The sequence below is a fragment of the Siniperca chuatsi genome, linkage group LG19 (genome assembly GCF_020085105.1).
Source record: "Siniperca chuatsi isolate FFG_IHB_CAS linkage group LG19, ASM2008510v1, whole genome shotgun sequence".
Classification (NCBI taxonomy): domain Eukaryota; kingdom Metazoa; phylum Chordata; class Actinopteri; order Centrarchiformes; family Sinipercidae; genus Siniperca; species Siniperca chuatsi.
In genome coordinates, this window is record NC_058060.1 from 413,406 (window position 1) to 427,695 (window position 14,290).

The following is a 14,290-nucleotide window of genomic DNA, read 5'->3' on the forward strand; positions in this document are numbered from 1 at the left end:
ATGGAATAAAAATGCATACAGAGGGAGAGGAGGAGAGAGGAAAGAGGTGCATCATGGGAAGTCTGCCAGCTAACCTCACATGCTAACAGGAGCACGAAGCAAGTTAACGCCGAGCCGTTAACTCTGTAAGGACAACCACAGGCGGAGCAACCAGTTTCCTCCGACCTCTCCAAGCGGAGACTGCAGACGCTTCCACTGCGGAACCACAATTCTTCCCAGCTTGGCTCCTCTACAACAGACTGACCGCCAGTTAACAGCCGTACCAAAGACACCTCTCTTAACCTCCCATGGACGGGTAACATTACAGCATAGCTTAGAGTAACAGTGTACTTAGCTAAGCACAGGACTGTTTAGTTAATGATGTACTGATGTGTTTTTCTGAGGTTGTGTTGTTGTGACGTGTTTATCTGTTAGGTTCATTTGGTAGCCACATGCTAAGTTAATGTTAGTTATGTTATGCTCCACACAGACAGAGTCTTTGCATGCTAACTAACTCCTTTTAACTCGGCACCGTTATCCTAAACAGACCACACACATACACGTTCACAAGAGTGAGTAATTTGCCAACCTCTTCTATGTTGAACTCCAAATCCTTCAACCTACTAGCTATTGGTGGTAATTCTGGTTATAGTTATTAATTTAATTATTAATCTGAGTTCCAAATTGATAGTTCAGTGTATTTTATGAGACTCAATCAATTACTTGGCTATCATTTCTCTTCTTTAAGAAGAGTGGTGCCCCCGAGGACTTTATTCATTAAAGGTACTTATGATTATCTTTGATAATTCTGATAGCCATAATTAATTGATCGCGCCTACACAAGTGGGTGCCCCCCCCCCCTTAACCATTGTAAATCCCAACACACCCTTTACTTCATTCAATATGTATTTGCTTATATCACTAGGCTAAAACAGGACGTGGTTTAGATGAATGTTTCTCAAATTTTAAACTGATATTTTACTATTTATTTTAATTATGTACATTTATTTATATAATAATATAAATGAATGATAATTTATATTAGTTTAAATATTAACAGTAAAGGTTTTGAGTACTTCTTCCACCACTGATCAGCGCTCACCTGCAGCTCACCTGTCTGTGTGTCTGTGCTGCTCAGGCTGTGGCTATCAGGATTCTCCTGATAAAATGATGTCTGACATTCAGCTGTGGGTTATTTACACTATAATGTCCATAAAATAATGGCCTATACAATAACAACTCAGCTGCTGATCCACTGGTGAAAAAGGGTTAGGGGTGGTTATGCGTTAGTTCGACAAATGTTCATCCTACACATTCATGTCAAAAATGATAAGTGTTTGTGATCATCTCTGTTCAGACTCTACTTCTGACAGAGCCACAGCTGGCCGACAATGTGCAGTACAGCGGCTTACCAGACCATCAGGTCAGGTATCCCCCATACTTCACGCTTTCACTCTTCATTAAAATAGGCCACTTTTTACAGAAAGCACACAAACCTGGCAACTCTGCATAGGTCTTACCAGTAACACTGTGAGATCAGTAAAAATATTGGCATGGACAATTCAGCAGTGCCTTGACATTGGTAAGGACATGTCCCTACCGTCCATACCCAAATCTACGCCTATGAAAAGTCATTTGTCTTGTGGATCAGGAGAACACAGAGGCAGGGACGGTGTATTGATGCGACTAAAATCAAACTAACCTCGTCTTCTCTGGCTTCATTAGGCCTCCAAACGTCCACTTATCGAGAGTCCCTGAAAATGAGCTGTGAAGGTAGCAAAGGATCATTGCATTGGCACTTCACTCAATATCTGCATGGTGAATGATGAATTACTATTTAGAGGCAAGGGACTGAATAATAACAATAATTCTAATAACAATAATAATCAGAAACTTTATTTATAGAGCACTTCTGAAAACATGTTTCAAAGTGCTTCACAAGGCAATAAAAGTAAAAACGATAAAATAAACTATTAAAATGGAGCAGTGCTAAAAAGATCAAGAACAAATTTAATAGCAAAACATTAAAGTGGTAAAAAATGTGATGAAAACAAATATGTATAATGGTATGTATGTATATACGCGTAAGTAAATACATGCATACACACACAGGGGTGCATACATACAGTGGTGTGCAAAAGTGTTTGTCCCCGTTCTGATTTCTTTTTTTTTTTTTTTTACGTTTGTCACTCTTAAATGTTTCAGATCATCAAAAAAAAATTAATATTAGTCAAAGATAACACAAGTAAACACAAAATGCAGTTTTTAAATGAAGGTTGTTATTATTAAGGGAAAACAAAATCCAAACCTACATGGCCCTGTGTGAAAAAGTGATTGCCCCCCCCTGTTTAAACATAACTTAACTGTGGTTTAAATTGTGGTTGTGGTTAAATTTCTCTAGCCACACCCAGGCCTGATTACTGCCACACCTGTTCTCAGTCAAGAAGTCACTTAAATAGGACCTGCCTGACAAAGTGAAGTGGACCAAAAGATCTTCAAAAGCTAGACATCATGCCGAGATCCAAAGAAATTCAGGAACAAATGAGAAAGAAAGAAACTGAGATCTATCAGACTGGAAAATGTTATAAAGCCATTTCCAAAGCTTTGGGACTCCAGCGAACCACAGTGAGAGCCATTATCCACAAATGGCGAAAACATGGAACAGTGATGAACCTTCCCAGGAGTGGCCGGCCAACCAAAATTACCCCAAGAGCGCAGCGACGACTCATCCAAGAGGTCACAAAAGACCCCACAACAACATCCAAAGAACTGCAGGCCTCACTTGCCTCAGTTAAGGTCAGTGTTCATGACTCCACCATAAGAAAGAGACTGGGCAAAAATGGCCTGCATGGCAGAGTTCCAAGACGAAAACCACTGCTGAGCAAAAACAACATTAAGGCTCGTCTCATTTTTGCCAGAAAACATCTTGATGATCCCCAAGACTTAATGTACTGAAAATACTTTGTGGACTGATGAGACAAAAGTTGAACTTTTTGGAAGGTGTGTGTCCCATTACATCTGGCGTAAAAGTAACACCGGATTTCCGAAAAAGAACATCATACCAACAGTAAAATATGGTGGTGGTAGTGTGATGGTCTGGGGCTGTTTTGCTGCTTCAGGACCTGGAAGACTTGCTGTGATAAATGGAACCATGAATTCTGCTGTCTACCAAAAACTCCTGAAGGAGAATGTCTGGCCATCTGTTCATGACCTCAAGCTGAAGCGAACTTGGGTTCTGCAGCAGAACAACCAAAACACACAAAGCAAGTCCACCTGTGAATGGCTGAAGAAGAACAAAATGAAGACTTTGGAGTGACCTAGTCAAAGTCCTGACCTGAATCCTATTGAGATGCTGTGGCATGACCTTAAAAAGGCAGTTCATGCTCGAAAACCCTCCAATGTGGCTGAATTACAACAATTCCACAAAGATGAGTGGGCCAAAATTCCTCCACAATGCTGTAAAAGACTCATTGCAAGTTATCACAAATGCTTGATTGTAGTTGTTGCTGTTAAGGGTGGCCCAACCAGTTATAAGGTTTATCACTTTTTCACACAGGGCCATGTAGGTTTGGATTTTGTTTTCCCTTAATAATAACAACCTTCATTTAAAAACTGCATTTTGTGTTTACTTGTGTTATCTTTGACTAATATTAAAATTTGTTTGATGATCTGAAACATTTAAGAGTGACAAACATGCAAAAAACTAAGAAATCAGGAAGGGGGCAAACACTTTTGCACACCACTGTGTATATGGATGGATGGATGGATCTATTACTGCATGTCACAAATTTGACATCTTCTCTCTCCCGTAGTTCTGTGCTTTCTCGTTTCTCTCCTCTCTCCTTCTGTCGCTTTCAGCAGGTATTTCTGCCTCTAGAGCTGCAGAGTCTGGATCTGGATATTTTAAAATTCTATGTGGAATTTACATCGTGCAACCAGCGGCGGGCCACCATTGAGTCTGATTCTGTCCAAGGTTTCTGCCTCTTAAAGGAAGTTTTTCCTTGCCAGAGGCTACCTGCTGCCCCCGTGTTCCTGCTCGACAAGTGTTACTGCAGTTGTTGTTATTGGCTCTGTTACTAATACTGTCGTTATTATTCCTATAGATGTCATTCCTATTATTATAAATGTATTAATATTAACACTACAATTACTATTCTACTATTTAAAAATCTAAGTGGTATTTGCATTGCATAAATAAGGGGTTCTGTGGACATTCGTCGGTGATACAGCTGCACAGGTAATACACCTGGTACCTGTGCAGCATGTCATTAGTGACTGACGTCGAGAATGATGAAATCACATTTAAAAATATGTTGAATTATTTCAGTTTGTTAGTTAATTTATATATTTATCATATCACTGTTTATTTAAAGGATAGGTTCACATTCTTTAAAGTCTGTCTTAATACAATACTCACATCCCCATCGCTGTAATCCTTCCTCCTGTCTAGAAGACATTTCTGTTTAACACAATTACAATGTAGGCGATAAGTGACACAGTCCTCAGTCTTTTTATTATTAGAAAGCATGTGTGTTACAAACTGGAGGTAAAGTTTGATGAGATGTGGGCATTTAACAGGCAGGTAGGGTCTAATGAAAACAGGCTATTGGTTGCATTATGGGAAATGTAGGCTCCAGTGTTTTTGGAGCTTGACCCATACTAGAGACTACAATTCAGGACATCTCTGCCTCTGCTGCACAGATTTTGATCATTCTTTTCTTTCTTTTTTTAAACTGTCTCTTGTGAGTCCAGCTTTATGGAAGTATAACACTAAATCACTTGAGTTCCATAGTTCAGAAGTGTTGTTCTGCTTGTGCAGCCTTTCATTTCCCATGACAACAGCAACAATCCAATACTGACAAGGGTCGCAACAACAATATCAGTGCTGCTGCTGTTTTGAAAAATACAGAAAAGCTAAAAGTTTTATTTTGTAAAGGCCCGTGTAGGGATGGGTGTTGCAAACTAGCTCAGCCTATACATGCAGTGATGTAGCATAGGGCCATGCTATACTGTCCATACAAGAAATAAACATTAAATTAAAAAGGAAATGTCAAATAAGCACTTTGTAATGAGGGTGGCACGCTGGCTCAGTGGTTACCACTTTGGTCACACAACAGCAGCAGTCTGGGTTTGAATCCACTGGCCAGTTGGATTCCTTTGATAGACACGGTGAGGGCACAGACCATGCATGGATTTATAACAGTGATCTGTTTTAATAAGTCTGTTCTTTTGAGGAGGTTTAAAGTCTGACTGTTAAAATAACATGAACCAATTCTAAAATGATCCCAATGTGTTGTTACTGTATATCTACTGTACATGGCCTGTTGGTGGCTGTGTCGGGATTTCTGGCACAACCTCAGCTGCTTCCAAGGTGCATGGAGAAGGAGAACAAGTCTGAAGAGGTCAAATCACTTCTAAGCAACAACTTTATTGTGCGTTTCGACTTGTAGTCTTCATCAGGGTCAACATACAACACAATACAAAGAACATTTCAATAAGATGGGTATGAAATATAAATAATAAATAACAAAGTTACAAATATATAAAAGACAACCAGTCATATATATCTCAGCCAATGGGACAGCCACACATAGATGTATATGGTCACGTGGCTTCAGGCCAATCACATTCCCAAACTGGTAGAGAGGTATGGGGTGTGCCCATGGGTGTCATGGGTTTTAGTGTCTGAGTAGATTAAATTTTTTTTAACTAATGTAATTAGAAATATTTTTTCTTTTCTTTTTCATCTACTAATGTAACCAAATGATTTGTTAATGAAGAGTATTATGATGGCTTATAAAGGACTCACAAAACAGCATGCCACATCTGCAGGTGGGGGCTTTCTTCCACCTGAATGTGATCTGAACTCCATCACACTGTAGTGATCTGAGAAGGACCATCTGGAGCTCAGCACTCGGGGAAATGAAGCCAGCTCTCATCTGTCTGCAGTCAGACCTCAGATGTCAAAACATCTGACCTCTGACACTGCAGAGGAAGGTGGACGGTCGAAGGACACGTCAGTATCAAATCTATTATGTCCATGTTTTCTCAAAGGAGGGGTGTGTGACATAAAGTCTAGACTCACAAGTCTCTTTGTCCATTGGTACGTCTTAAAATAAGCAAAATAATGTGATTGTGATTTCTTTTCTATCCAGCCATTTTCATTTCATTTTGGTCTGCAGGCTTCATAGGCATTTGTTTGGACAGACAGCATTCTTAATTGGCTTAATTGATTCTCTCTTCCACTCAGTATGCATCCTTCTTATATGCAACTGGGTGAACGCGCCACTCTCTCTGCTGTCATTGGACCTCTGACATTGAAACTGAAACTGTTCTGGTAATCTTGTTAGAGCTCTCCTGACTATTCACCAAAGTACATTTAAGAACACATAGTTTTAACAGCTGTTCACAAGGTTCAGGGGTTTTGAGACGTGGCAAGTCAATCTATCAGCTGTCGCATCAGTGTGTCTCCTATCTGTTGGCCTCAACCGATTCGACTTGTAGAATTAAAGGATAAAACTGCTTTATTACAAAACGGCTCTGTTGTTGCTGACTTCCTGGTTCAGCGTTGATTTACCGTACTCACCGTAGTTGTTACAACCTGTCTGATCATCAGACTGCTTGACGTTTCGTGTGACGTCCGGCTTTGTTGGAGTGATGTCACCATGTTCTTAGATCTCAGCTGTTAACTTGGTGATTACAAAATTATCATAACTGATAGAAATGATGTAAAAACTGTAAGACAAGACCTAAGTTGTAATAAACTCAAATACAATTCCAAAACAAAATATCTTGTTTCAAAAATGTTGCAGTAATCATTTTCAAATATTAATTATGAAAATATTGAAAATTGAAAATATAACTTCCAAAAACAAATTAATAGGAAAATCCTTTCAGAAAAATAAGATGTGAACGCTGAATATGATGTTTATTGCAGCGCACGCTCTGTATAAATGCTTTGGTCATTAAGTAAAGCGGCAGCGGTATATTAGCGGCTCTTCCTGTGGTGGGCGGGGCGCTTGCTTCTCTGCCCCGTGTCACCACCCTCATTAAAGTGGCACAGTGCAGCCCCCCTTAGACAATCAAGCCTGCCCTAACACACACGCCACCTATAAATCACCTGGTGGAAATCAATGGGCTTTAGTTAGCCTGGGACTCATTGTGTCCTTGGAAAGGTGTGAGATGAATTGAGATGAAGTGAGAACAAAACAGGTACAACATACACCAAAAGGGACGGAGGAGAAAAACACCAGCAGTGTGAGTGGAGCAGTGACTGTAGTTGGACTGAGCTTTAGGGTGTAGGAGGTCACCGACTCATCTTTAGTTTCTCGAAGCTGACCAATATTCATTTTGCGTAATGAAGCATTGCATGGTGCCGTTTCAGCCTGCACTTTGCCTTTCTACCAGAAGGCAACAGAGGGTGAGTCAGGCTGCCGTTACTTTAGATTCTCTCTGAGATGGATGGCGGTCTTAAACTAAGGCTACCATATTGAATCTGCTTTTCTTTCAAAAACTTTCTGCCCTCTGCATCTGCACAACTTTCCTCAATATTATTCCCACTCTGCTGATTAAACTGGAAAAACCAGCCTCATGCCATCTCCAAAAAGCATATTAAGCAACGTAAAACATATCTTATCCACCTGTGTGCTGCTCTCAATGCTTTCTTAATTAAAGATGCACCTGGAATTGATCATAGATAAACGTGTACCTCCGCATAGTAGGCCGAGAAAAATGAGCTGCAAGAGGAACTACAAACCGTTTCATTTAAGGTCTTTTTTCTTTTGCTCTTTTTATTTCATCTTTTAATTCTTTATCGTAATATCACTTTTACTCTCGACTAGTAAAATCAGTGTTTGATGTTTACGTTCTCATAATAACCCGATACAAATAATAAACAAATACAAACAGTCCTAACATCGAAGCGTAAGCTCCAGTGGGTGGAGGACTGCAGTGTTCTTCCTATATACTCGAGTTAGCCTACAATGGCCGAACGCTAGTTTGTCTATTGAATTTCCGACAAGAGTCAGCCTGGTGACGTTTGTGTGGCTGCTGTCTGTGTTCCTGACAGGACAGCTGGACAGCCATAATGGAGGTCAGAGTCGGTGTGGATTCAACGGACGGACACTTCAGTAGCTCTCATGTGCCGCTGACGTCTCACATCTGCTGTTAATTTGGATAAAATTTGTATTTTAACACAACAATTAGTCCAGAACACAGTTTGCTCTTCATGAGACTAACAGCTGGCTATTTGATGTAGACATGTTTTTTCAAAATGTGATTCTTAGCCTTTATGAACCCTTCTGTACTAGTGTTATAGGGGATTAAAAAGCCATATTTCCAGGCATCACAGTGTTGTCCTTTGGTGTCTCTGAGCTGATGGAACAGTACTCAGCGCGACAAAGTGAAAATAAGAACAACACTCGACAGTTCAAAATGATGATGATGTTTTATTTGAAATGTTCAATATAGAGAGCCTGTAATAAAAGCATGATGATTTAAAAAAAATGTATTCATTCATTTTTGCAACAGGCTGAAATGTGATGGACTCCTGGTAAAGCTTTGACAAATAACTTAAAGAGAATGTGGAAGTGAAGTTACAGCGAGGTTCAAACACAAGAACAACAGAAGTGAGTCTCAGAGGAGCGAACACGCTTAACGGCAGGCGTCACTGAGCCGGCTTTCTCACTCTTGGTGATAATAGTAGTAATTAGATTTGAAATAGTCGCTCAGTTGCGCCTGCTGGAGACAATACGCTGCCATTCTAGCTGGTGTGCTGAAGTCCACTGGGCGTGTGACCGGAATATCTCACTTCCAGCTCTTTTCTCAGCTGTGCTTTCTTTACATACAAAGTATCTGATACCACATCTAGATGAGCTGCAAGTGTGTTTTCAATATGCTTGTGAAGCATAAAAAATATCTCCATATTACTCTAAACTATATTAGAAAGATGAGACGAAGATGTGTCGGAGCTGAGGGGCGGAATGTGACACAGCTGCATCGAGTGGACATCCGGGATTGGTCATTAGGGGGTGGAATACTTTCAGAGGCTGGATTATCATTAAATGGCAAAGTGGCGCAGCAACAGAGCAGTGAAGACGCTGTCCATCTTAACTCTTTTAAAGTTGTCTCCTAAACATCTGTGAGCAAGAGTTCTTTCCAGAGACAGCTGTTTGCCTTTGGTATCATAGCAGTTTAACAGTGTCGCCTTGCAGGACTTCTTCATACTGATGTCCTCAAAATTTGAAGTTACAGGGCCACGAGCATGTAAAGCGACTGTCTTTTTGTTCTCTAAGGATGACATTATAATAAATACTGAACTTTGCTGCTAAATGACCGCTAATCTAGTGGTTATGTTATTAGGTGTTACCAACAGTCACCTCTATGTCCAAGCTCTGTAAGTAAGTAGCACCAAGACTCAAACAGATAAGAAGAGTTGAAAAAACAAACAAACATCCATCTGGACTCAGGCACAGTGGAATAAAAGCCATACAATGTTTAACACTACATATTTAGAAACATAATGTATACATTTCCATGTTATACATTTTTTAGAAACAAAAAAGATGGAAGGAAAAAGGCACATGCAGTGAGTGGGGCTGGCTGAGCAAGCATTCGTCTCCGTCCTCGCTCGTCTCTTCACTTGTTCTTGGCGGCCAGTGGTTTGCGGCTGATCTTCTTGCTCTTATCATTGCTCTTCTTCGGAGGTTCTGGGTTGGCCTGCATGTGTCTGCCATAGAGACTAGGGAGGAGAGGAGGGGAGAGAGGAGAGGAGGAGACGAGAGTTCTTTCAGTATGCACAGATAACTGTTGAGCTCTCAAATAGACGCCGAAAGTCTCCCTGAGCCTGCAATGTTCATGACAAACCACAACATAAAAGTGACAGATGATCTTGTTATACAAAGATTCTTAGCAGGACTAAAAATACAAAGAGAATATGAATATCTCTAGATTTTGTGGAATCGGGTCAGTAGGTGATTGCCTTGATGATCTAGTTCTGAAAAGGGTTTGATATGTGGACAAACCAAAGAGTACAGTTATTAGACCCTGCTGCTATGCTATGAGTGGATCAGTGGGGACTTCCAGTGATCTGCTCTACCAAATGAAAAAAATAAACCAGCCGTAGAAAATTCTCACACCAGTCATAAAGCACAATCCTCTTCTCTGATGTCCATCCTCATGCTCAGTATGTTCCAAACACTCTGAACAGCTGAAGATGCTGCTTCTGTTTGAATTTTTACAGACAACTCTCTCAACGGCATTACAGCAGGTCTGACCAATGGCAGAGCAGGAAGCCATGAGAGCACAAACCGACCAACCAACAAACCAGAGCTTTTGCTTGTGGATTCAAGGGGCCCATGCATGTCATTTGTGAAGGAAGCATGGTATTTTGTAGTTCCATTTTTTACTGGAACATCCATTCACATATCAATCCGCCTGTCTAAGGTATTAATGTATCATCAATGTCACACCTGTAGCATTTGCCAATCAGTTGTGTGACTTTCTAAATAACAATAGTTTATTTGTGGATTTTCAGTCAGGATTTAGAGTGCATCATAGCACAGAGACAGCAGCTAGATCTTAGTGCTGCGTTCGACACCATTGACATCACATCCTATTACAGAGACTGAAACATGTAATTGGCATTACAGGAACCGCACTAAGCTGGTTTAAATCGTATCTATCAGATCGATCTCAGTTTGTACATGCACGCCAAAGATAGTCAGGGAGTTCCACAAGGTTCTGTGCTTGGACCGATTCTATTCACCTTATATATGCTTCCTTTAGGCAATATTATTAGGAAACACTCCATAAACTTTCATTGTTATGCGGATGATACCCAATTATATCTATCGATCAAGCCAGATGAAACTAACCAGTTAGCTAAACTTCAAGCATGCCTTAAGGACATATAAACCTGGATGAACTGCCATTTTCTGATGTTAAACTTGGAAAAAACTGAAGTTATTGTACTTGGTCCCAAACACCTCCGAGATACGTTATCTAAAGACATAGTTGCTCTAGATGGCATTGCCCTGGCCTCCAGCACTACCGTAAGGAACCTCAGAGTTATCTTTGATCAGGATTTATCCTTTAACTCCCACATGAAACAAACTTCAAGGACTGCCTTTTTTCACCTACGCAACATTGCAAAAATCAGGCACATCCTGTCTCAAATGATGCCGACAAACTAGTGCATGCATTTGTTACTTTGAGGTTTGACTATCACAATTCCTTATTATCAGGCTGCCTGAATAAGTCCCTTAAGACTCTCCAGTTGATCCAGAATGCTGCGGCACGTGTACTGACAAGAACTAGGAAAATAGATCATATTTCTCCAATATTAGCTTCTCTGAACTGGCTCCCTGTGAAATCCAGAATAGAATTTAAAATCCTTCTCCTCATCTACAAAGCTCTTAATGGTCTGGAACCATCATATCTTAAACAATCTCATAATACCTTATTACCCCACTAGAACACTGCGCTCCCAGAATGCAGGGTTACTTGTGGTTCCTAGACTCTCCAAAAGTAGAATGGGAGCCAGAGCCTTCAGTTATCAAGCTCCTCTCCTGTGGAACCAGGTCCCAGTTTGGGTTCGGGAGGCAGACACCATCTCCACATTTAAGAGTAGGCTTAAGACTTTCTTCTTTGATAAAGCTTATAGTTAGGGCTGGCTTGGGTGAGTCCTGAACCATCCCTTAGTTATGCTGCTATAGGCCTAGACTGCCGGGAGACTTCCCATGATGCACCTCTTTTCTCTCTCCTTCTCTCCCTCTCCATCTGCATGCATTTTTATTCCATTACTGCATGTTCCTAACTCGACATCTCTCTCCCGTAGTTCTGTGCTTTCTCGTCTATCTCCTTCTGTTGCTTTCAGCAGGTATTTCTGCCTCCGGAGCTGCAGAGACTGGATCTGTGGTTGTGGGCCACCTGCTGCCCCTGTGTTCCTGCTCAACAACTGCTACTACAGTTGTTGTTATTGGCTCTGTTACTGATGCTGTCATTATTATTCATATAGCTGTCATTCTGATTATTATTAATGTATTAATATTAATGTTACCACTACCATTACATTATTACTTACCCCCCCCTCTCCCCCACCTCCCTTCTCTCGCTAAACCTCTCTCTTTCTCTCTCAAAACCTAACACGGCAGTGGCGTATGGCTGCCCACCATTGAGTCTGGTTCTGTCCAAGGTTTCTGCCTCTTAAAGGAAGTTTTTTCTTGCTACTGTCGCCAAATGCTTGCTCATGGTGGGATTTGTTGGGTCTCTGTAAATAATATTATAAAGAGTACGGCCTAGATCTGCTCTATAGGAAGTGCAATGAGATAACTTTTGGTATGAATTGGCGCTATATAAATAAAATTGGATTAAAATAAAGCCTTAGAAATAACACTGGATGGCTGCTTATGTGCTTAGATGTGATCAGGCGGAAGCAAAAGCATAAGCTTTGATATCAAAATTGCTGTTTCTTATTTGTACTGACTGCACTGCCACGTCGAGCTTAAGAAGTGAGATCAACAACATTACTGGCACACAATCACTGTGATCCTCACCAACACAATGGTGGCCAACAGTTTAATAGGAACAAATACAAAGACACCACATATTCATATGATCATCAACAGTGGTCAGTGATGATCGTCAACATTCACTGTAGGTTATTAGTGTCGATTACTGACACAAGCAGACAAGTGTGCTTAGTCTACCCCCCCACACACACACACACACACCCACACCCACACACCCCACCTCTATCTGTCACTTTTTCTCTCCCTTGGGTGTCTCTTGCTCGCAAAGAAGCAAGAGAGCTCATTGGAGTGGAAAAGACTTTCTTCAGCTCGGTCTCTCTGTCCTCCTCCCTGCAGGCTGTTTCACAGATAATTGTGTATTCGTTTTCCCTCCTCTTATTGCATTCATGCTTAGCCTGGGTTTAAAACAAGCTCACTTAAAACGAATGACCAGAAGCCACCAATTAGATCATACAATAATCAGCCTGCAGATTGTAAAGTATTTGTATAGATCATTGGTGGAAGGCCTATGTTGCTTATAATTTTCTTCATCTGCCATTTTACAGTAATGAAGGGTTTTGTTAATTTTTAGATTTTTAGGTCAATCCATTCTTTAATGTCATTTTTTTAATTCAGAGAGACAGCTATGTTTTCATTACAGTCCTTTCTCAACAGTTACAGCATACATGACTGGATTTGAAGAAATCATAATTCCTTATTTTTAAGATTCATTTCAATATATATTGTTTGTGGAATATTAATTACATTATTTGCTCGTTGAATAGAATGCATGTGAATGTACACACTGCTACAATATTTGACCAATTTCAAACATGAACATCAGTGTACTTGTTATAAGGAGAAATACTGAGTCCCCTCCATGTTAGCAGATGGGACATGAGCCAAACTAAAAACTCAAAGTACACGTCAAATATATTTTTCCCAAAGATGGTTTCTGTCAGTTTAGGTAGTTCTTATCACACTGATGTTTGTTCAAGTGTTTGTTTTTCTGATAAGTTTTGTTTTAATTAGTTATTCAATGCTGCAAAAAGGGGGTTTCATGTCATGATTAACAGCTGAGGCTGGCTTGCGATTGAGTCGGCCGGGTGTATGGGCGGGACCTCGATACTGCGGCTCCAACCCGATCACTACTGTGCAGACTCTGGCTCCAAATGACGTCACCAGCGCAAGATGGCCGCTCCCTTATCCGGGATATTTTGGCTTAGCTTCTGTACAGTGAGAGGAAGTGGAAACGCGGTGTCCACCTTTACATACATACAGTCTATGAGCTTGACCCATACTGCTGACTAAAAGCAGCAGTCTCCAATTCTCCACTGTCCATCAACATGCTCAGTATATTATTATATATTATGGGTGGCACGCACACCATCCAGCAAACATTGCTATATGAGTAGTGTGTCTTCAAGGAGATTTTGACAACGTTCCACAAAGGAGATATTAAGGCTTAGTAGGTATAACTTGGGGCCACCCTTCTTCATGAACATTAATCTCAGAGTATCACAGACAGCTGTGTAGTTTGCCACTTGCTTGTCCCACCTTAGCTTCGCCCAAACTTCTTTGACCAAATTAATATTTTCCGGCAAGACGGTGGCAAGAGGAAAACAGATGTAACAACTTCAAAACATCCCTTTCAGAACCTGTAAGTGATGTTACAGACACTATGGCCATTCTTTTCTACAGTCTGTGCACACACACACACACACACACACACACACTGTCAGTCTGTGATTGAAGTGTCTTGTATTCTCGTCTCCTCTTTCTGCCTTCATCCCATGTCAACA

General features: G+C 40.7%; 1 protein-coding gene across 1 annotated transcript in view; it reads right to left on the minus strand.

Moving 5' to 3' along the window:
• Positions 1 to 8,406: 8,406 nt before the first annotated feature.
• The window catches only part of rsu1 (Ras suppressor protein 1), a 54,041-nt gene continuing 48,157 nt past the window's right edge, over positions 8,407 to 14,290 (minus strand). The window contains exon 9 of the mRNA XM_044176755.1: positions 8,407 to 9,718. Coding sequence (XP_044032690.1) covers positions 9,616 to 9,718 — 103 coding nt within the window. The 3' untranslated portion in view covers positions 8,407 to 9,615. The remainder of the gene's footprint in view (positions 9,719 to 14,290) is intronic.